We start from the raw sequence: 25,113 nt of genomic DNA on the forward strand, positions 1-25,113 counted from the left end.
GCCCCATCCTGCCATTTGGTTTTACACGATCGAGTGCTCCCTATTTTTACAGGTACAAGTTACCTAGAGCTCAACTTCATGATGAAGGCACCAGTCCGCTGCCGTAACGTGTGTATATATAACATATTATAATCATGTGACCGCGACGTCATCACAGGCCCTGTGTGCCTGCGCCAGAAAGACCTGCCATGACGTCACGGTCATGTGACTGTGATGTCATCACAGGTCCTGCGCTAATACCAACCCTGGGACCGGAAGCTGCCACGTGCACCGCACACAGGCGCCAGGACTACAAGGAGCCCTCGGAAAGTGAGTATATGTTTATTTTTTAACCTGTGACAAACCTGGCTGGGCAATATACTACGTAGCTGGGCACTATACTACGTGGACATGCATATTCTAGAATACCCGATGTGTTCGAATCGGGTATGTATGTATACGTATATATATATATATATATATATATATATATATATATATATATATATATATATATATATATATATATATATATATATATATATATATATATATATATATATATATATATATATATATATGTGTATATGTATATATGTGTATATGTATATATATATATATATATATATATATATATATATATATATATATATATATATATATATGTATGTATGTATGTATGTATGTATGTATGTATGTATGTATGTATGTATGTATATATATATATATATATATATATATATATATATATATATATATATATATATATATATATATTAGAAAAAAGGAGCCACTCCCCTCTGGATACTGATCAGCACCTCGGCCGCCCTGGATTCGTTGCCGTACATCCATAATAAGTACAGGGCGATGGAGGTTATGACTTGACATTCTCGAAGCATCGTCGGTATTGCGGCGCTCACCCTACACATTGCCAGGAGGGGAGCAAGCAGCGTGCGGTGCTATTTTTCCATCAATTTCCCAGAATACACCATGGACGGACTTGATTTTTTCCTTCTTGGAAATTTCCCAACAGACCCCGAACAACCCCCTTTAGGACATGGTATATTTCCATGAGGACACTTGTATTCTCCACTGATCATAGTCTACAGCTGGCGGATCTCTTACCCCACCCCCGTTATTTACCTGCTACCCGCGATACTTGGAAGGTCATTACCTTGATGTAGTTGGCATTGATATAATCAGAGCCTGGAATGCTGTCATCTGTATCTCTCAGCGCCACCCTCGTGGTATCAACTGCACAGAAGGCCGAGAAGAAGAAGAAGACGACGACGTGTTACTTTACTTTTAGGCCTTGTCCCACTTCATATTGTCCCCGTTTGCTCAGCGGGTGACGCAGCGGAGCTGTGACCTTAAGAGAACGTGAAACTGACTGGCGCCCTCTGCAGAAGATGCAGGGAATGACCACCTGTATCTGTTCCATGTCCAGGTGATGCTCAGGGGCGGAGCTTTGTCAAGAGGACGATGCTTATTGATTGCGGCCTATTGCAGGCCAGACATGGAAGGGGAGAGGCTCCTGCTGCAGTTAGTCATCTTACATATATGACAAACATAAAGATTGGAACAGCACCAGGGCTCGCCTTCTGGTTCTATGCCCCTTTGCTTATTTCACCGATATATACCAATTGCGTTTTCCAGATAAAGCTACTGGATACGGTGCTCTGCTCAATAAGTAACAGTAATCTTCATATCTCATCAAAGGATGATAAAAGAAGCGGCACTCACCAGTTTGCTGAAAAAAGTGTCTTTAATGCAGCCTTAATCCATGCTTTACAGGCTATTCAGACACATTGCAGGTGATTGTGAGGGTGCGGGGAGTGAAGGAGGACGACGGCCGTTTCGTGCAATCAGCACTTCGACGGGTCCATGGACCCGTCGAAGTGCTGATTGCACGAAACGGCCGTCGTCCTCCTTCACTCCTCGCACCCTCACAATCACCTGCAACGTGTCTGAATAGCCTGTAAGCATGGATTAAGGCTGCATTAAAGACACTTTTTTCAGCAAACTGGTGAGTGCCGCTTCTTTTATTATCCTTTGATGAGATATGCATCTTACATATATACAGTACCTAGGATTATGTGAGGAAAAGGGAGGCCCATGGCTGAGTTCTTAAGGCACACATTTCCTTAAAAAGGGGTTGGGATAAGGCTAGAGTCCCATACTATAAAAAACAAGCCATCATACTCACAGGGCAGAATATTCTTGTATCTGTTCTTGCTCTTGTTCTCGGGCCTCTGTCCCTCTTTCCTGGGGTAAAGCAATTTACATTCTTGCTGCTGCAGCATCTGCCCATGGGAAATAAGATTTTCTATTAATACATACTCCTATACAAGCAAATTCTCAGATAATAAGCAACCAATACATCTCCCATCCCCCCCAACGAAAACCCGGAAAATGCTGGCAGCAACATTTCACCTGCCCCTCCCCCATAACATTCATAGCACCTTCAATTTCACAAGGTTTAGCACGTTCGAGGCATTTTCTGACATGTGCCAGGTACTTTTCACGCTATATTTATAGCGCTGTGACATTTCACGGCAACAACAGTTCGATTCGATATCAAATTAGCCAATTCAGTGTCATCACAGCCTGGGCTGCTGCATCAGGAGATGAAGATTTAAAGGGATTCTCCAACTCTCATGATTGGGCTGGTGTTTTAGCTCTAAAAAGTCTGAGTAAATTAATATTAACTATAAAAAATGTTTTCTGATATCAATTTTTTTTTTATGCAAAGCTCCAATCCGCTGTATAGACAGATGTCAAAGAGAACATGCTGGTTCTCCGCAACTGCCACTAGAGGGAGCACAAAAAGCAACTGCGTACAGTGCGACCATTCAGTTCAATGTATATACTGTATGCAGTCAGCGCCCTCTAGTGGCAGCTGTGGAAAGACGGAATTTTAGCCTTTATGTTCCTGATATATAATCGTAAATTACAAGACTTATTAGAAAGCAAAATTGAAAGCCTATTTTTTTCATTGGTAGGAACAAGACAAAAATTCTGCTGACTGGAGAGTTTTTCTTCATTGTTTACCAGACATCGCTCCACACTTGTTGGTGACATTGGCAACTGCAATTCACTTAAAATGGGACAGATCTGTACTGAAATGCAATACCTGTCACTGCCATTAGCAAACATAAGGAGCTATGCTTTGTAAGCATTGGGGAACCACAGCAGTTTTGGTGACTGCATCGGTGGGGTGTCCAGAATTGGTCCACCACCCTTCTATCTTAAGAATAGGCCATCAATATCGTTACCCTAGGAAACCAATTTAGTGCTCAATTTTTTGGATCATACCAGGTAACAATCCCAAAACATCACGGAGGCTCCCCGAAAAAGGGAGACCTTCGACTTAAGTTGGCAAAAAAGAAGAGCACTAATACTCCTGTGGTGAACTATAACTCCCAGCATGCCGTAGGAGTTGCAGGACGTACTGGAAGTTCTAGTTCTCAAAGGCAAAAGAATAATGGTCAAGCACTTGACATAAATGGTACCTATGCACTCTTAAGAGGGGAACTGTCTGCGGATACAGGCTGTCCGATCCAACGGCAGAGTATCTGGCACTGGCCGTACGGCTTCAGCCATGCAGGTTTTACCCTGAAATGCCGCGTATATACACAGTCTTGGATGAAAGTGTTGGCACCCTTGGAATTGTTCCAGCAAATGAAGTTTTTCTCCCAGAAAACGATTGCAGTTTTACAAGAGCAAGAAAAAGGCAAATTGGACATAAATGTCACACAAAACGCTAAAAATGGGTCGCGTAAAATTGTTGGCACCCTCAACTTAATATTTGGTTGCACGCCCTTTGCAATAAATAACTGCAATCAACTGCTTCCTATAACCAACAAGCTTCTTACACCTCAGCTGGAGTTTTGGAAGACTGTTCTTTTGCAAACTGCCCCCGGTCCCTCGTACTGGAAGGTGCCTTCTCTCAACAGCAGTTTTAAGATCTCTCCACAGGTGTTCAATGGGATTTAGATCCGGACTCATTGCTGGTCACTTCAGAACTCTTCAGTGCTTTGTTTCCATCCATTTCTGGGGTGTTCTTGAAGAACGTTTGGAGTAAATTTTCCTGCTTGAAGTCCCATGACTTAGGATGCAAACCCAACTGGGCACTACATTGCAACCCAAAATTGTTGGTAATTTCAGATTTCATGATGTCTTGCACACAGTACAGTCACCCAGAGGCAGAAGTACAACCCCAAACCATCTTTGGATCTCCACCATATTTGATTGTAGGTACTGTGTTATTTTCTTTGTAGGCCTCATTCTATTTTCAGGTAAACAGTAGAATGATGTGCTTTACCAAAAAGCTCTATCTTGGTTTCATCTGTCCAGAAGATGCGTTCCCAGAAGGATTTTGGCTTGCATACATTTTGGGAAACAGCAGTTTAGCTCTTTTATGTCTGTGTCAGCAGTGGAGTCCTCATGGGTCTCCTGCCATAGTGTTTTATTTCATTCACATGTAGACAGTTAGTTCACACTGGCACTGATGCACGCTAAGCCTGCAGGACAGCTTGAATTTCCTGGAACAGGAATGGGGCTGCTTATTCATCATCCGGGCTATCCTGCGCTGCAACCTTTTATCAATTTTTCTCTGCCGTCCACATCAAGGGAGATTAGCTACAGTGCCATGGGTTGTAAACGTTTTGATTATGTTGCACACTGTGGACAAACATCAAGGTCTCTGGAGATGGACTTGTAACCTTTAGATTGTTGATATTTTTCAAAAATTTTGATTTGAGTCAGACATTTCTCTTCTCTTCCTGTTCTTCATACTTATTGCGGCACGCGCAAACAATGCAAAGATTGAGTCTACGTCTCCCCTTCTTATCTGGTTTCAGGTGTGATTTTCAGATTTCCTACACGTGTTACTTGCCACAGGTGAGTTTGAACCAGCATCACAGGACTGAAACAGTTTTTTTTACCCACAATTTCAGAAAGGTGCCAACAATTGTGTCCGCGTTATTTTTTCGGGTGTGAAATTATATCAAATTTGCCCTTTTTCCTTTGTTTTTTTTTTTGTGCTGTTCCAATACAAGCAAAATAAATCTGTGTGTAATTGCAATAGTTTTCTGGGAGCAATGCCTCATTTCGCTGGAACAATTAAAAGGCGCTAACATTTTTTTGGCCATGATACATATATTTTATATACACACATGCAAATCGATTAAAGGACCGAGAAGTTATATTAGGGACTACAGCAACTCAAAAGAATCTCCAGAAGAGCCAAAGTTTTCGTAAATCACCTCAAACTCCTCCCAGAAGCCTTGCTTGGCCTTCTCGGTGTTGTCGGCCATTTTGTTCAGCTCGCGTACTCTAGATTCTATGTTGGCGGCATTGATCCGCGTTGCGTTGAATGGCTGGAAACAAACGACACTCAGAAACCTTTGTGTATCAGGACAGACACTAAATGGCGTAACCATTAATTGTACATCCTCTGTACCTGCTTCAGATGCACCACCGCTCCCGACTTCTCCACCATTGGGTTCTTCTTGTAGTGCTCCAATAGATCGGTCAATGTATCGAAGCGCTCCCCTCCGCCTACATCATATTTACCGTCCGGCTGAAATGTGGAGTCAGATGAGACGGAATCAATAAATCGATGTTAACTACAAACTAAAAAAAAAAAAAAAAAAATTTGTAACCTTGTCATTACCTGGAACCGGATCATCACATGAGTGACGCGAGATTTGCGTTCTCCATTCTCCAGCTTCTCCTCGCTTGTTAGGACGGACAGCACAAAGTCCCCCGGCTTGCTCTGACTTTCCCGTACTAGAAAACTTCCAGGTTTTCCCTTTTCCAGCAAGAGCTTCTCGGCTTCCTTTCCAGAAAGATGTCCATGGTACCACCTAAAAAGTAACAAGAAAATACAAAAAAAAAAAAGAGCTGTAAGAATGACCATGACCGTTTATTGAAAATATTCTTGATTCAGCAAAAAGTAGTAAAAAACAAAAAAAAAATGTGACAAAATTTGAAAGGTCAGAAAATATTCAAGTGCTGAAAATATTAAAGTTACAGATGAAAAGAGGTCATCAAAAGCCTTGGTCTAAAGAGCCTGACACCCATTAGATTTATGATCACACAGGATTCATCATTTACAGTAGATATCACAGCTCACCTCCTCCTCCTGTACAATGACTAATAAGACTTCTATTGTGAATGGTGGATCTGGGGTTATGTACTGTATAGATGTCACAGCTCACCTCCTCCTCCTCTACAATGACTGATCACACCTCTATATACAGTAGATAACACAGGATCCACCATTCACAATAGGTGATGTCACAGCTCACCTCCTCCTCCTGTACAATGACTGATCACACCTCTATATACAGTAGATAACATAGGACCCACCATAGACGTTAAAAGGCAAGATGACTGCCCCATATTCACTTACAAAAATATTAAACAAATCCTTAATCATAGGATAAAAATGGATCAAGCCCGATAAACAAAAATACACGATATGTTTCCTTTAATTTTATATTATGGAATTGCCATTTAACTTATTGCCTAGAAGTAAAATTTTCTCTAAAGCAGTAGATGCACTTATCAATTCAGCATCTTTAAACTAAAACCAACGCGAACAACCGCCCCCACAGTTACTAACAGAGCATAGCACCTTTTTCAATAGAAAATGAACATTTTCACATCCAAATAAATTGTATAACCGGCCTTTATGTTGCTGGATGCTTTCAATTCCATTAAGTAACGTGCTGCAAATTAATTGAATACAATGACTTTGTAAAAAAAAAAAAACAAAACAAAACAAAACCAAAATCTATTAAAGGCTGTTTATATAATATTCCCCAAGGATGCCAAAACCCGGTGAGTGGATTAAGCCCACGCTGCTCTTACAGGGAAGTCGCTATTGTAACAGAAAATCAAAACAAGCAGAAGTGAAGAACGAGCGGCCGGTAAATCGCTCCCCACGTAATCCGGCAGCAACTGACGAGACTTTCCCTGGATTAACCAGCGGTGCTTCCATTTACCAGAGTGGTTGAAGGGCCTTGTTGACGGCCATTTGCGGGTTTTATTATTTGGAGGTAAAGGATAATGCCGGCCCTTTGGTCTCAAATTACAGAAAATGCTGCACGTCGCACACACAGCAAGAAAGTCAATCTGAACGGCTGCCGTAACAGGTTGGGGAAATTACTTTGTGACACTTACTACTATTTATTAGTAAGTGCCACAAAATCTTAAGTTTTACAGGTTCTCCTCCCCCAGGCTGCACAGCTCTCCTTCTCCTCCCCCAGGCTGCACAGCTCTCCTTCTCCTCCCCCAGGCTGCACAGCTCTCCTTCTCCTCCCCCAGGCTGCACAGCTCTCCTTCTCCTCCCCCAGGCTGCACAGCTCTCCTCCCCCAGGCGGCAAGTCTTTGTTACAGATATTGTCTGCAAACATTAAACATGCCGGAGATCCATAATCTAATAATCTATAATGTGACTTCAGTCATATTAGTGTGCTCCGAATTTGACAGAGTCACAAATTCCTATTAGATCTTATTGATGGTAACACTATATGCCCAAAACTATTGGTCGCCCTGCACATCACACCTACAGGAGCTTGTATTCGCGTCAAGACTTCCATAGACCATATGGAGTGAAAAATTAGCTCCCGCTTTTTAGGGAAGGTTTTCTACAACATTTTGGAGAAATTAGGGCATGTTTGCCCCTTCATCCAGAAGAAAGTTTGAGGGCAGACACTGATGTTGCAGGAGAGGAGCGGGCTCACAATCTCTATTTTAGGTGTTGGATGGGGTTGAGGTCCGGGCTCTGTTCAGCTGGTTATGTTCTTGAACACCAAACTCCCCCCAGCTATAGATGTATGTAAAACCTGTCCACTGGGCACAGTCATGGGGAACAGAAAAAAAGCCTCTTTCCCAAAAAGTTACAATTGTGTAAAATGTCTAGATAAGCTGGAGGTGGGTCGAAGGGTTTTCATATTATGGAGGACCCCAATTTGCGATGGTGAGACAAAGGGCCACTCAATGCTCCCCCTGGGATATTAACTATGTAAGATACCTCTTCACAAAAAAAAAAAAAAAAGCAGGGTTTTCAGTGCCAACCGTAGGAATTACCAACCATAAAAGTCAATATGAACCCCTTTTCGGAGACTTGCCGAAAGACTTTGGCTTTGAAACTTAAGTCGTGTATGAAGGCTCTTTGGAGAGTCTCCAGAGTTAGTCATTTTGGCCAAAACTCCTACACTTCCATCCTACAAGAACCCTCTGTTGAGCTGTACAAACAGAAGCCCTCATTCCACGGCTCGTAAGACTTTTCTATCGGCGACTGACCATAAAACAACTCTACATAAAATGTGCAACACCTAACAATCCTGAGGATTAATTTTTGGAGAACCTTGTGTTCCTACTCAGCAAGGACTGGGCAGCTGTGTCCTTGCAGACAAAATCTGGAGTAAAAGTTCTTACCATCAAAGGAGACAATTATACAACCAATTACCAACACTCATCAAACCGCAAATCTGAGATGGCCTTCAAGATAGAACATGGTTTCTGGAGCAGGATCTGACGAGAGATCCCCGTCCCTTTGGGCATTTATTCCATGCACGTCTTGCTTGTACAGGTTTGTGCTCGGGTCCCGTTGTGAAACCCATGTTGTGCCAAGGGCTCCGCTCCCCAGAAATACGCTCTTTTACAGGATGGATACAGCAGATGCTGTAATCCTCCGACGAGCCATTTTGATCCTTTTCAACCAGTAAAATCCTATTTTAATCATCAAGCTTGACTCTGTACAATGATGGCACGGAGGACAACGACCCGCCACTATAAATACCACCGGAGAGGAAGTGGTAGGATGCTTTTGGCTTTTTACAAGTAGAAAGCCTGTCCATTTTCAGACCTGCACGCGTTCAGCCAAGATCAGTCCAGTCTGTAATACGATCACATATGAGAGAAGACGGAAAGACATCCTAAGCCTCTCGAAATCCGGCGCAATGTGTTTTCAGCGTGCTAGGCAACAACGCAGGAGGTTTAAAAAAAAAAAAAAAAAAAAAAAAACAGAGCAAACCAAGAGGGCACTCCAAGAATATAAATTTTTAGTTTATGCAAACTTTTGCAAAATTCAATTTTTTTGAAATTCTATTAGTTTCCCCATTTTAAAGATCTCAAAATACTCTTAAAGGGAATCTAGACACCAAATGCACCATTCTAGTCCTCTTGGTCTGCACCGGAAACCACCAGGTAAAGCAAGTTTGCACTGCGATAAGGCTGAGGAGCAGTCACTAAACATGTACACGTCATTTGCCATCTTCTTGTATTTATATATAACATATGTTACTTGCCAAACCACCTTTTTGATTAGCATAAATGGGAAGCCACTCCCATAACGAGGAAGGAGCCTTCCCTGCCCACGAGGAGCTTTGAAACTGGGCGGAATGGTGGTAACATCACCGAGACGTGGAGCACAATGGTGCTGGATGTGGAGGCAAAATGAGCAATTGTAAGTACACAGTGCCATATCATATGATGACTGCAATATAGTAAGAGGGTACATATTTTGATGTGAGAAGTTAGAGACCCCAATCTGGGGACGGGGACGGCTCCAGCCTGACTTCAAATGCCGGGGGTGAATTTTAGGCCCAGTCTGTCCCGGACATGCATAAATATACCCACTGAGCCGAATATATTGCTACCCCAGGAGCTAAAAGAGCATAAAACTAACTCAGGGTTAATTCACCCGAGAAGGCCAAAAAAAAAAAAAAAGTGCAGAACTCGTGTACATCAGGGGAAGATGGAGGAGGATCGCTTTCACATTACTCCGTGGGGAAAGCGGAGAAACAATGTGCGGAAATCTGCTGCGCTCAATATTTAACTCGTAAAATTAAAGCCTAAGTGACGGCTCTTTCCTTCCATCGCACATTTACATGATTTCTACCCAGAAAGCACTCAGAAAAAAGCATTAACTCAAAGGTTTCCTCCAGAAATATTATTGACCATCGATCGCCGGGTTCGCGCTGCTCCTTTCTGGCACAATGGGGACGGCGCGGTGACGACCACTTCGGGATCAATAACGAGGTTTAATATAGGACTTTCGTTAAATTGTTGTAATGTTTTATTTATTCGTCAGGAAGCGAGAAAAAAAAAAAAAAAAAAGTTATATACAGAAAAATTGGGGAAAGAGTCAGAGCGTGATGGATGAGTCTTCGGGGAAGACCGCACCATGCGCTCCTGCCGCCAGACAACACGACCGCTATACAATAATGGGCAATGTAATCGAAAATGCCCCAAGCACAATTCACGCCGAACCACCGCGACCTGAAGGCGCTGCATAAAAATATAATAAAACCCACAGAGGTAAAATCTGAAATGCCGGACATGAGACCTTAACTCAGAACAGGCCATACGATGGAATCTGTTACTGGGACGAGCAAAATCTCAAAATTAAAGATTATCCAGGATCGGGAAATCATAAAAGCCTTTTTGGATTCAGATTGTGTCTAGTATTGTAATTCCGCTACACTAAAATTAATTAAAAAAAAAAAAGAAAAAAAAAAAAAAGGCCTGAGATGTACAGTAATACCACACACAACCTGTAAACAAGAGTGGCGCCGTTTTGCGCCTTTGTTTTATTTTTTTCCTCTCTTTTTAAAGAGCCATAACTTTATATATACTTTTTTTGCCGACAGCTGTATGACGTCTTGATTTTAACAGGACGATCTGTAGTTTTGAGCAACACCATTGATTTAAAATCATATAAATGTAGTTTAACGTTTAGAAAAAAGAAAAAAAAAAAAAAAAGTGGTCATACAAAAAAAAAAATTAAAATAAAGAACAGATAATAGAAAAAAAATGAATAAATAATGAATAATGATGAATCTAATATATAATTGCCTAGAATACTACTTCCTGCAATTTGTGCCAACTTCCGTGGCTATGTCCGGAGCTAATGTGCGGAGATAATGTCCGGAGCCAATGTCCGGAGCTAATGTCCGGAGCTAATGTCCGGAGCTAATGTCCGGAGCTAATGTCCGGAGCTAATGTCCGGAGCTAATGTCCGGAGCTAATGTCCGGAGCTAATGTCCGGAGCTAATGTCCGGAGCTAATGTGCGGAGCTAATGTCCGGAGCTAATGTGCGGAGCTAATGTCCGGAGCTAATGTCCGGAGCTAATGTCCGGAGATAATGTGCGGAGCTAATGTGCGGAGATAATGTCCGGAGCCAATGTCCGGAGCCAATGTCCGGAGCTAATGTCCGGAGCTAATGTCCGGAGCTAATGTCCGGAGATAAGTGACGTCAACAGTGCCCAGTGTCTGATTGGTTGCCGCCTGCTGCGAGCGACCAATCAGAAACGTGCCTTACTGTGACACACTCCGCCCGACATTTTAGTGTGATTTTTGAATTTTTACCTCACAGCAAGTTTCTACTGCGTGGAGGCGGGCCCAGTGACGTTGCTCTTCAAGCTCCTGCCGAATTTCGTCAAAAAAATGATAATACCATTTACCAAAACTATATATATTTAGTTGTGAAGTGGTTCAGTGACATTTTCACACCAATTTTGAACTTTTGTTTGGTGTTTTCTCCATATACTGCCTATTATTTTTGTTCTTTCTTACTATTATTTATTGTATTATTCTTACATTTGAATAAATAAAGTATATATGGATTCTAGACTCCCGATTCTTTAGAATCGGGCTGCCATCTAGTGATAAATAAAATGGGGGGATTAAGTATAGGCAACTGAAATAAGGCAACCCTCCCCCCACCACAACTTTTACAGAATTTGATAAATTACTCTTTACATGTTTGGGGATACCAAATATGAAATTTGTTTTACTTTTTTTTTTAATAGAGAATGGAGGGGGGTGAGGGTTGATGCACCTAAAATAAAAAAAAAAAAAAAAAAAAAATGGAAAAAAGATTTTAAAATAAAATATGTCACTTTATTCTTCATGACCTCTATGGGACTTGAACCTGCAATCATTTGCATTATATAGTATATTATGCAAAAAAAATAAATAAAAATAAATTATGATTCCAGTTGAAAAATTGCCATTATATTTTCTTTGGCTCACTAGGATATTGGAATGCTTAGTCACAGTACTAGCCCTTTAAATCAACCACATAAATGGCGCCTCCTGCGACAAATCGGGAGAGTCCGTGGTAGCCGTCACTCTCCGGCATTAGACTGGATCTCAGTCACCGCTCTCTTCCGCAACAGAAGACTGAGGTCGATTGGGTTACGACCCGATCACCCGCAGAGATGAGGGCACCATCGGCAGATATCGTGCATGTGACCGGTCATTAGACTAGGACACAAACGATACCCGCTGATGGTGAGAACATCTCCTGGCACAGGACCAATACCAGGCATGACCCACAGATGGCAGCAGTGTGGCAGAAGAGCGGCGCCCGCAGCCCTCACCTCTCCGATGTGGGATCCTGCGAGTTCAGCGGGTACTTGAGCTCGATCACGTCTCCATTCTTCTCTCGCAGAAGACCCTGCTGCTCCGTGTAATACTGCACCAGCTCAGCCAACGTGGCGAACGTTTCTCCTCCGTACAAGTCATAGAAATCGCCCGTATTCTGGATTTTAATATGTGTGACTTCATCATGTCTCCTGGGGGGAAAAAAAAAAAAAAAAAAAAGTCAAACAATAGCAAAGCCTACATTTATTAAGTCCTGCAGCTGCGTTCACTCCTATTAACTGATATATAAAAGTAAGAGGCCCATTTTACACTTCAGAGCTGTATTCACAATTCTGCAGGCTTCCGAGCCGAAATCTTAAAACTTTCCTTGCCAACTCTGTATCCCATGAAGTTGCAGACATTAAAGCAAGCAGATTTATGACAAACTAGTCATCCCACTGTGTTGTAAAGGAATAACTAAGCTGTTAAAGGGAGTGCAGGCCCAAACTGACAGTATAAACTAAGTATACAACATTGTAGGGGATTCCACCTCTATAAAAATTGTACTTTTAGTGCTATAATCGCTGCCTCCATTCAGCAGATCATGAATAATCATCAAATATACCACTTTGGGTATTTGGTGCACCCTGGGTGTAACCAAGAGGCTTGATACAATGTTCTGCCCACTGGATTTGCATAACTCCGCCTCGCTCAGTGGTGAATGACAGAGCTGGTTCACCTGGAGAGACAAAAGGTCAAACAAGTAGACATTGTCAAACACCAAAGAGGGAAGTGGGTCAAGTGAGAAGGCTCAGGGAGCCTCTTGGTCACACCCAGTGTGCATTAAACACCCTAATTAGCATATTTGAATACTTTACCATCTGTATAATGGAGGCAGCGATTAGGCCGGGATCACACACAGCGAGATACGGCCGAGTCTCGCAGGTTAAAACCAAGCTCTGGCACCGGCACTCCGGAGCGGAGCGTGCAGCAATACATGGAGTCGCACGCTCCGCTCCGGAGTGCCGGTGCCAGAGCTTGGTTTTAACCTGCGAGACTCAGCCGTATCTCGCTGTGTGTGACTCCGGCCTTAGAGTGCTAAAAGTGCCATATTTATAGGAGCTATATCACCTACGAGGCTGTGCGTTTAGTTTATACTGACAAGTTTCAGTTTCTTCAAACTCCTTTTAAAGGGAGAAGGAAACTGCAGCAAACTTACTGACCGTTTCCAATAACATGTAGCACTGCAACTGCAGATCCTGGCTAGAATGTTTGCCAACTTTAAATTAAATAACTAGAATTTTTTGGTATGTAGAATACCGGATAAAAAAAAAATGCATATTATACACGCAAAAAATACACTTGAGAAAGTATTCACTCCCTTGGCTTTTTACCCATTTTGTTACATAATCTGTGTTTAAATATGTTTGTAATCCGATTTGTGTGTGACGCATCAGCACTAGTCTAAAGGTACCGTCACATTTAGCGACGCTGCAGCGATCTAGACAACGATCCTGATCGCTGCAGCGTCGCTGTTTGGTCGCTGGAGAGCTGTCACACAGACAGCTCTCCAGCGACCAACGATGCGAAGTCCCCTGGTAACCAGGGTAAACATCGGGTTACTAAGTGCAGGGCCGCGCTTAGTAACCCGATGTTTACCCTGGTTACCAGGGTAAACTTAAAAAACCAAAACACTACATACTTACATTCCGGTGTCTGTCCCCCGGCGCTCTGCTTCTCTGCACTGACTGAGCGCCAGCCGGAAAGCAGAGCGGTGACGTCACCGCTGTGCTCTGCTTTCCGGCCGGCGCTTACACAGTGCAGAGAAACACAGCGCCGGGGGACAGACACCGGAATGTGACTATGTAGTGTTTGGTTTTTTAAGTTTACCCTGGTAACCAGGGTAAACATCGGGTTACTAAGCGCGGCCCTGCGCTTAGTTACCCGATGTTTACCCTGGTTACCAGTGAAGACATCGCTGAATCGGTGTCACACACGCCGATTCAGCGATGTCTGCGGGAGTCCAGCGACGAAATAAAGTTCTGGACTTTCTGCTCCGACCAACGATGGCACAGCAGCATCCTGATCGCTGCTGCCTGTCAAACTCAACGATATCGCTATCCAGGACGCTGCAACGTCACGAATCGCTAGCGATATCGTTCAGTGTGAAGGTACCTTAAGTTGGTAACATGAAGTCTAGACAAATTATGCATAGACTAAGGTGCGTATGTATTCACCCTTTTGCGATAAAGCCCCTATAATTTTTGGGTGCAAGAAATTCTCTTTGTAAGTCCCATGCTTAGTGACAGGACGCCCACCTGAGTCCGATCCAAGTGTCACACGTCTGACAGTATACACACACCCCATTAATGAAAGGCCACAGAGGCTGCAGCAGGGGTACCACTAACCAAACACCACCATCAAGACCAAGGACATCTCCAAACACCATGAATACCAAGGAGATCTTCAAACAAGTCAGGGACAAAGTTGTTGAGAACTGCAAGTCAGGGTTGGGTTAAAAAAAAAAAAAAAAATCCCAGTAGCCAGTGAACCCCCGGAGCACCATCAAATCCATGGACATTGAATGGAAAGAACATGGTACCACAACAAACCTGCCAAGAGAGGGCACCCACCAAAACTCAGGACAGGCAAGGATGGTATTATTCAGAGAGGCAGAACAGAGACAACAGTAACGCTGAAGAAGCTGCAGAGTTTCCAAGCAAAGACTTTAGAATCTGTCCATACGACCACTATAAGCCATATACAGGTCCTTCTCAAAAAATTAGCATATAGTGTTAAATTTCATTATTTACCATAATGTAATGATTACAATTAAACTTTCATATATTATAGATTCATTATCCACCAACTGAAATTTGTCAGGTCTTTTATTGTTTTAATACTGATGATTTTGGCATACAACTCCTGATAACCCAAAAAACCTGTCTCAATAAATTAGCATATTTCACCCATCCAATCAAATAAAAGTGTTTTTTAATAACAAACAAAAAAACCAACAAATAATAATGTTCAGTTATGCACTCAATACTTGGTCGGGAATCCTTTGGCAGAAATGACTGCTTCAATGCGGCGTGGCATGGAGGCAATCAGCCTGTGACACTGCTGAGATGTTATGGAGGCCCAGGATGCTTCAATAGCGGCCTTAAGCTCATCCAGAGTGTTGGGTCTTGCGTCTCTCAACTTTCTCTTCACAATATCCCACAGATTCTCTATGGGGTTCAGGTCAGGAGAGTTGGCAGGCCAATTGAGCACAGTAATACCATGGTCAGTAAACCATTTACCAGTGGTTTTGGCACTGTGAGCAGGTGCCAGGTCATGCTGAAAAATGAAATCTTCATCTCCATAAAGCATTTCAGCCGATGGAAGCATGAAGTGCTCCAAAATCTCCTGATAGCTAGCTGCATTGACCCTGCCTTTGATGAAACACAGTGGACCAACACCATCACTGACTGTGGGTACTTGACACTGGACTTCAGGCATTTTGGCATTTCCTTCTCCCCAGTCTTCCTCCGGACTCTGGCACCTTGATTTCCGAATGACATGCAAAATTTGCTTTCATCAGAAAAAAGTACTTGGGACCACTTAGCAACAGTCCAGTGCTGCTTCTCTGTAGCCCAGGTCAGGCGCCTCTGCCGCTGTTTATGGTTCAAAAGTGGCTTTACCTGGGGAATGCGGCACCTGTAGCCCATTTCCTGCACACGCCTGTGCACGGTGGCTCTGGATGTTTCCACACCAGACTCAGTCCACTGCTTCCTCAGGTTCCCCAAGGTCTGGAATCGGTCCTTCTCCACAATCTTCCTCAGGGTCCGGTCTCCTTTTCTCGTTGTACAGCGTTTTCTGCCACATTGTTTCCTTCCAACAGACTTACCATTGAGGTGCCTTGATACAGCACTCTGGGAACAGCCTATTTGTTGAGAAATTTCTTTCTGGGTCTTACCCTCTTGCTTGAGGGTGTCAATGATGGCCTTCTTGACATCTGTCAGGTCGCTAGTCTTACCCATGATGGGGGTTTTGAGTAATGAACCAGGCAGGGAGTTTATAAAAGCCTCAGGTATCTTTTGCATGTGTTTAGAGTTAATTAGTTGATTCAGAAGATTAGGGTAATAGGTCGTTTAGAGAACCTTTTCTTGATATGCTAATTTATTGAGACAGGTTTTTTGGGTTATCAGGAGTTGTATGCCAAAATCATCAGTATTAAAACAATAAAAGACCTGACAAATTTCAGTTGGTGGATAATGAATCTATAATATATGAAAGTTTAATTGTAATCATTACATTATGGTAAATAATGAAATTTAACACTATATGCTAATTTTTTGAGAAGGACCTGTACTCCATAGAGGTGGTCTCTGTGGAAGAGTGGGCAGGAAAAAAGCCTTTACCTACACATATAAACTATAATGCTCATTTTGAACTTGCCAAAAGACATGTGGGAATCTCCCCAAATGTATGAAGGAAGGTGCGGTCAGAGGAGACCAAAATTGATGTTTTTGGCAACCAAGGTAAACACTGTCTGGTATCAAACCGATCACCTCAAGAACACCATGCCCACAGTGAAACATGGTGGTGGCAGCATTGTGCAGTGGCATTTTTTTTTTCTGCAACAGGGACATACAGTAGAAAATGATCCGTGCCGAGAGGGAAGATTGATGATGCGAAATACAGGGATATTCCTGATCAAAACCTGTTTCAGTCTGTCAGTGATTTGAGACTGGGACGGAGATTCACCTTCCAACAAGACAATGACCCAAAGCATACTGCTAAAGTAAGCAAATCGTTTAAGGGAAACGTGTAAATGTTTTAGAGTGGCCTAGTCCAAGCCCAGACCTTAATCCAATTGTTAATCGGTGGTCAGACTGGAAGATTGCTGTTCACTAGAGGAAACTAACTTGAAGGAGCTGGAGCAGTTTTGCCTTGAAGAATGAGCAAAAATCCCCATAAGATGAGGAAAGCTCAGAAACTTATCCAAAGAGACAGCTGTGCTGCAAAAGGAGGTCATGCCAAGCACTTACTTTAGGGGTGAATAGTTATGCACACTAAGCTTTTCAGTTATGTTGTACCATATGTGGTTTGCTTCACAATAAAAAAAAAAACAATATTTAAAGTTGTAAAGAACATGCCTACATGAATTGATACACGCAAAAGAAAAAAAAAAAAAAAGTGAAATTCCAGGTCATGAGGTAGCAAAACATGAATAATGTCAGGGGGGGGAATGAATACTTTCACAAGTCACTATGTACAGTGGTATGAAAGTGTTTACCCACTTTCCGATTTCCTTTTGCACGTTTGACACTCTTAAATGTTCCAGATCACCAAACAAATGTAAAATATTGACAATGATAAATTGCAATTAAAAAAAAACAAAAAAAACAAAAAACAAACCTACAGGGTCCTGTGTGAAAAAGCGATAGCTCCACGTTTTAAACAAACTACAATTAAATTTACCACATCTTTGGAAAGCTGAATTCAAATTCCCTAGCTACATCCAGGCCTCATTACTGCCACACCTGTTCCTAATCAAGAAATCACTTAAAACTGCCTGACAAAGTGGAGTAGACCAAAAGCTCCTCAAAAGCTAGATATTATCCCTCACTCCAAAGAAATTATGGAACAAATTAGAATCAAAGTAATTGAGATCTATTAGTCTGGAAAAAGTTATGAAGCCATTTCTAAATCTTTGGGACTCCAGTGAACCATAGTGCGAGCAATTATCCAAAAATGACAAAAACAAGGAACTGATGAACCTTCCCAAAAGTGACTGGCCAACCAAACTTAACCCAAGAACTCAGATGACATCCAAGAGGTCCCAAAAAAAAAAAAACAAAACCCCACAACATCCAAGGAACTACAGGCCTCACTTGCCTCAGTTAAGGTCAGTGTTCATCACTACAACATAAGAAAGACTGGGCAATAATGGCCTGCATAGCAGAATTTCAAGACGAAAACCACGGCTGAGCAATAAGAATATAAAAGCTCGTCTCAGCTTTGCCAGAAAACATCTTGATCCCCAAGACTTTTGCCAGAATATTCTGGTGGACTGACGAGACAAAAGAAACTTTTTGGAAGGTGTATGTCCCATCACATCTGGCATAGAAGTAACAGTATTTTCATTAAAAAACAACAACATACCAACAGTAAAATATGGTGGTAGTGTGATGGTCTGGGGCTGTTTTGCCATTTCAGGACCTGGAAGACTTGCTGTGAGAAATGGAACCATGAATTCTGCTGTCAAACAACAAATCCTGAAGGAGTGATCTCAAGCTGAAGCACACTTGGGTTACGCAGCAGAACAAGGATTCCAAACACCAGCAAGTCCAATGCATTTTGTGATTACTCATTTGTCGAATACTGGCATTGTTTGGTGATCCGATACATTTAAATCTAACAAACATGCAAAAGAATAGGAAAATCAGGAAGGGGGAAAGAAAAAAGAAAAAAAAAAAAATGTCCCACAACATGTAATGAAATAATGTTAGAAATATTATGGATTGGTGTTGTCCAGATGCCGCCTGATAAATGAATATTTTATATATTTTTCTACTAATGGTAGTGAATGAGTACACGCACGGTGTGGGTGCCATGAATTATGTAGTAAAAGGGACCACAAAGTGGAGATTATGAAGAAAACCAAAATCACCTAAAAAAAAAAAAAAAAAAAAAAAAAGATTCTGTGTATATAGGACTTAGGATCCAGGGATCTGGGGAGAAGACTTTGTGATCCACCTCAGTCATAGGGAAGAGATAAAAGAATTTCTATGGACCAAGTTTCCAGCCTCATCAAGGAACAGATTTTTTTTTTTTTTTATACTCCGATTAGAACCCCCATTGGGCTGAACCACAATACCGTAGTTTTAATGTTCGAACATAATAAACTTCAGCAAGGATACGACACTTCAGCACCTTCGCTTCAGTTTGGTAATTTAGTAAAATTTGCAAGTTTTTTTTTTTTTTTTCAAAGCCACAAAAAGGGATCAATCGCCTGATTTCTCAATTCTGACTGGGTACCTTAATAAATCTAGACCCGACAAGGGTGATGTCCTTGCTTTGGAAATCCATCCATTCAAAAATCAGCAGCTAATGAGACAGAGCTCCTGGGTCGAGGTGATCAGTCTGCGCCCACCCAGCTTAACTGACAGCTGCAGCATGTACCGAGCAGTGAGAGTTCTCAGCAGGAAGGAGGGACACTGAGGAACGATCATTCAGGTTTGTAAAAGATTGGGATTAAATTGTCAAAAACAGAATTACACTGCCATTCTGACGTGGATTTTCACAGCAAATACATCAGCTCCATCAGGTCTCAAATTAATGCTTGCAGTGTTAGTATTGTTGCTATTATAATGAACCTCCAACCCAACAGTGTTTGCCCCAAGAACTGATCATTTTAGATGTCTAATCAAGTGGGCCGCCAAATCCACTAAACCTGGCCACACTTATGGTTCTACTCAAGTACTGGTCTTTGAAAATATATAAAAATGTGCGATCCAGCTCTTATTTCCTCCCTAGTTTTTTTTTTTTTTTAATACTACTTGGTCCTTCAGTTTCTTAAAACCCCAATATAAAACGACTAAGAATAAGCGTAAGACATAATGGATATTGCAGAATACAGCTCCGGTTTTAGATCAATCAATATCGTAAATGGCTACTCTATTCGCATCTGCCAGAAGAAGTCAGAGAGAGGTCCATGGAGCCATTTATTCTGTAAAAGAAAAAATGGCCAGACATCAAGACTACAACATATACTGGAATCTTAAAAGAAAAGCTTTAAAAAAACAAAAACAAAAAAAAAAACAACAAAACACGGTAAGTCTTGGATTCTGGTGATTTTCATTCTCACAAATTTTTGTTCAAAATAGGTGACAAGTACATCAAGTGCAGTGTAATGCGTCTAGGAAAAGCCCAGTTTCTCTTGCTCTAACTTTTCATGTAGCAGATTCCTCTTCATCTGTATTCTACCAGTACTATATGTACAAGAACCTTCATTCCGTCACTTGAGTGTGCATGCCTGATTATTCGATTTACATAGTAACAAAAAAAAAAAATAAAAAAAAAAATAGAAAAGGACCTGAATCCATATCTTGTAGAGACAAAACCCTGCCACACTTCCTTTACTGGCACTTGAGTGATTTTTGGGGACCAAGACAACATTTTTTGGATTAGGGAATATGCAGATTATTTAGGATAAAAATCATATAGGATTGGGTCGTCAAACTGCAAGGACCATTCAAAACCATTTGTGCAAAGCAAAAAAACCTGATGAAGGACATGTGTTGGTGACATTGTTGGATCATAAATGGAGAGCATGGATGTTCAATTCTCCAACGAGAACCAGATGAGGGACAAATGTCCCAGATACTGCTTTGGTTATTTAATATTTATCGACCCAACCCTACTTTTGTCACTTGCTCATCTTGAACAGACGGTCCCAAGTTTTGCATCCAATTTCAGGAGCAGCCCTCTTCTATTTCAGCTATTTGGACTCCTGACAGTGGGATCCCTGAATAGTCTTGGTCTGTAAACTGTGCAGAAGTAATATAATATTTCAATTCCTTATATAGCGCCAACATATTCCATAGTGCTGTACAGACTCAATAGCCCCAGTCAGAAATGGGGGTTCGCAATCTTTTTTCAAAAATGGGGAGAACATACAAAGTCCATGCGAAAGTCGCCCTTGGTCAGATAGGAACGTCAAAAGTTCGAACCTCTGGGACATCATTGAATGTTATAATTATTCGACAATATAGTTGATAGTGGAGGCTTGACTGCTGGGACTCCCTCCAGCTCTGAGATATTGCCATTACTGTATTTAAGGGCCTTCAACTCAATCTCGAGCCATGGCGACTATGGATGAACGATCTGTAGAAAGATTTGATTTTGTGCAAGACTAGGGTTTTCCCTCGCAGTTATCTTGATTGTATCAAGCCATCGAGTTGGTGGTCTTCTATTCTTCTGACTATGATGTCCTTCTCCAGTGATGTGTCCACAGTAGGCATGTCGTAGGTTGACGACCCTTGCTTCGAGTGTCATGTCTGGCTTTGTTACAAAATTGATTCATTCTTTTTACTATCCACGATATGGATAGCATTCTCTAGAACCACATATCAAAGGAGTCGATTCTTCTGTCTTGCATCTTTATCATACACGTTTCGCATCCATTTGTTACCCCATAGAAGACGAAACTATGTACGAGCTGTGTCTTTGTCGCCAGTGAGTTGTTCTGCGATTTGAAGACCTTGTCCTGCGATTTGATTTTTGATTTGCCCATAGCCATTCTATTGAATTTTGATGTTGTTGCTGCATCTTGAGTGATCATTGATCTGAGTATAGAACTTCCAAGGTGTCCCACCAACGTGAAGCGGTGGTTGCGCACATGCGTCATTCAAAGGACATTGCTGGAAATAGCCGAGTACCGTACTCTGCATTTCAAAACCCATCCTCAAAACTCTGTGGTGGTCCCAGCGGTAAGATGACCACTGATGAGAAAGTTATACTATTTTTCAATGTTCATAACCTTTCACTCTGCCCCATTTAACACCGCTGATTATGCCAAGAGGTTACAGTTAGTGCATTTCTTCCCTAAATCCTAAAAAAGGGTTGTGATCATGAAGACATCACTTGCCCATATGCCCTATCGCAGCTTACAAGGGGGATCCATACTCTAAAGACCTGGCTCCATGGATATTTTTGATGACCTGCCCATACAGTTCCTTGACATTGAAATGTACTGAAGAGTTTCCCTGGTAAAACTTATTGTTGGGTAGAAAGATTCATCTAGGGGAAAGAAAAAAAAAAAAAAAAAAAAAAAAAAAGGGTTGGTCATTACAATCTTGACCAACCTTTTGATATTTATTATACATTTTTATAGCGCCATTTATTACATGGCGCTTTACATGACATGTGAATACGGGGCAAATATAGACAAATACATTAAACATGAGCAAATAAGGCACACAGGTACATAAGGAGGGAGGTCCCTGCCCACGAGGGCTCACAGTCTGCAGGGGATGGGTGATGAAACACTAGGAGAGGGTAGGGCAGGCTGCGCAGCGGTTCAGTAAGTTCAGGATCACTGCAGGTTGTAGGCTTGTCGGAAGGGGTGAGTCTTCAGGTTCTTTTTGAAGGTTTCTATGGTAGGCGAGAGTCTGATGTGTTGGGGTAGAGAGTTCCAGAGTATGGGGGAAGCACGGGAGAATTCTTGGATGCGGTTGTGGGAAGAAGAGATGAGAGGGGAGTAGAAGTATGGAGTTGATATGGAGTTGTTCACGTGACGAGCTGCCAACATTTATAGGTAGCGGTAACCAAGTTGTATAACCCATTTGTGTCCAGTATGGAAAATGAACTATTTATTAAGGGGGCCCAACAAGAGAAATATTTCCCCTTTAAATCCTTCCGTAACTGGTTGGAATTGTGTAACTTTAGAAGAAAAACCAAGCGCATACAAATGAAATATTAATCCCTTTGTTGAGAACTGCCCAAACCGGTTTGTGGTATGCCCCAGGTTATATCTTTCACCGATTCAGTTCTCTAATCAGACATCACGTTCTCCAAAGCGCCAGCTTAAACAACAAGACATTCTCGAGGTTACAACTTCCTCCAATGGAAACTATGCCCCAGCGTTGCCTTCCGCCACCCGCAGAATTCACAACTGGTGATGAAACCAAGAAAATCAGAATCATTGAATGAGTTTTGGGTGTAGCATGAAGACCACCCCTTCAAGAAAACACCCCGTGATCGGCTGATTTCTGCTGGTACATCTACTAAGTGGTCTAAGGCCACAAGTATCAAAGTACTGTGGTTGGGATTGCTACCTCCACCACCCCTTAATATGAAGGCTGCAGTGTCACCAAGTAGAAACCCATCACAAAGAGGCATCCGAAGACTCCAAACCGTTTCCTCAAATGAAACCATCCCAAGTCAACATTAAGTGTCCTCTGAACGGATCCCTAAAGTGTGGTCCTACAAGAGTGGTCCTACACCACCATTAATTCTTCTAAAAAAACGGTTTTAGGTCTTACTGCTTTAGTCAACCATCCCCATAAGTCAGGAAGCGGCACGGCACATGTGTAACCGCTGTGCAATTCATACGTGGAAAATGGCCTCTTACCTCCATCAGTGGTGCTCTCCATGGTAAAATACTGGTCACCTATCCTGTGGTGAAGTGATTAGTTTTTATACCTAAAAATACCCAATTAAAATGGATTGCAATATAAAAAAAAACTACCGTAACTATTTAGAACCAGTTAGGTTTCCAGTTTTCCATATCATCCACATTAAAAGTAAAATAAAAATGCAATTTCCTCATAAGGGGGTTGAGTCCTTTTCCTAGGATCTCACACCACCTGTCCTGTAGAGAAGGCTTTTCAGCAGCCTCATTATCATCACAGACAGGTTTACAATGAAAACTATCTACGGTATATATAGGATCTATCGTTCACAATAAGTGATTTCACAGTTCACATGCCCCCCACCTCCCGATTTAGAAGGCTTTTTGTATAGCAGCCTCATCTGAGGAATCTCTAATCTGGGCAAACAGGGTCTCAGTCTAGTGTTTCTTATGTCCATGTGCCCAATGGAAAGGAGTCTTAACACTGGCCACTATGGGTAATGTGGAGATTGCAAGAATTTCTTAAATTTTTTTTTTTTTTAATTTCTTTTAAATATAGCTATAAGGGGAAAAAAATACTGAAAAAAAAATACATTTAATATAGTTTTTTTGATGACAAACCCCCCAAAAACTTCGACTCCAACACATAAGCATAGAGGTTCACATACACCACACAACGACTCGGAGCTGCAAAGCCCCATGTACTGACATATGATCTTTTGGGTGACTGGTTCGAACCATCAGATGGAGCACAGACAATATTTAGAAGAAAATTATAAATTAAAAAAAAAAAATAAAATAAATAAAACCTCCTTTGGTCTCTAATGTAGAATCACATGAGGCAGAATAGATACATCAGCCCTGTAATTCGGCGTGTGCAAGAGTCAAGGATAAAGATTTATTTATTTTCTAAAGATTTTGACTGGACCTAAAATCATGGCTCCTTCATCCGTCCTTATAAGAATATAACGGGTATAGATTTTTTTTTTTTTTTTTTCATATTTCGCAGATTTATCTTTTCCATTATTCTTTCCTGCCTACATAATAAATCTAATGAGCGAAGCTTAATGACACATTATGGAGTACGATTTCATTGTAATGGGATTTCTACTAAAGCTTATCAGTTATCACAAGGGAAGAAAAGCGGAATTTTAGTAAGTATGAAAAAAAAAAGCTAAAAAAAAATACTAAACAAAACATTCACATTACTGTTGTGAATTCTGCGGCTGAATTCACTCCTGTGGTCACAAGTGGTACTGCAGCTTCTGAGCTTCCTCCCTCAGGTGTTCTGGTGAGCTCGTTAACTGCTTCATTACTTAACTCCGCCTGATGCTGCTATCCTTGCTCCTTGTCAATGTTTCAGTGTTGGATCTGAGCTTCTCCTGATTGTTCCTGTGACCTGCTGCTCTGTATAGCTAAGTGCTTTTTGCTTTTTTGTTGCTTTTTTTCTGTCCAGCTTGTCTTTTGTTTTGCTGGAAGCTCTGAGACGCAAAGGGTGTACCGCCGTGCCGTTAGTTCGGCACGGTGGGTTTTTTTTGCCCCCTTTGCGTGGTTTTGCTTTAGGGTTTTTTGTAGACTGCAAAGTTCGCTTTACTGTCCTCGCTCTGTCCTAGAATATCGGGCCCCAC

General features: G+C 41.7%; 1 protein-coding gene across 1 annotated transcript in view; it reads right to left on the reverse strand.

The window, feature by feature from the left end:
* LOC138651309 (tyrosine-protein phosphatase non-receptor type 11-like) overlaps positions 1 to 25,113 on the reverse strand; it is a 90,180-nt gene that overhangs the window by 12,327 nt on the left and 52,740 nt on the right. Inside the window, exons 3-8 of the mRNA XM_069741403.1 lie at positions 12,381 to 12,575; positions 5,657 to 5,849; positions 5,444 to 5,563; positions 5,247 to 5,360; positions 2,186 to 2,282; positions 1,154 to 1,233 (exon numbers count right to left, since the gene is read on the reverse strand). Coding sequence (XP_069597504.1) covers positions 1,154 to 1,233; positions 2,186 to 2,282; positions 5,247 to 5,360; positions 5,444 to 5,563; positions 5,657 to 5,849; positions 12,381 to 12,575 — 799 coding nt within the window. The remainder of the gene's footprint in view (positions 1 to 1,153; positions 1,234 to 2,185; positions 2,283 to 5,246; positions 5,361 to 5,443; positions 5,564 to 5,656; positions 5,850 to 12,380; positions 12,576 to 25,113) is intronic.

Source organism: Ranitomeya imitator, chromosome 10 (assembly GCF_032444005.1).
Source record: "Ranitomeya imitator isolate aRanImi1 chromosome 10, aRanImi1.pri, whole genome shotgun sequence".
NCBI classification, from domain to species: Eukaryota; Metazoa; Chordata; class Amphibia; order Anura; family Dendrobatidae; genus Ranitomeya; species Ranitomeya imitator.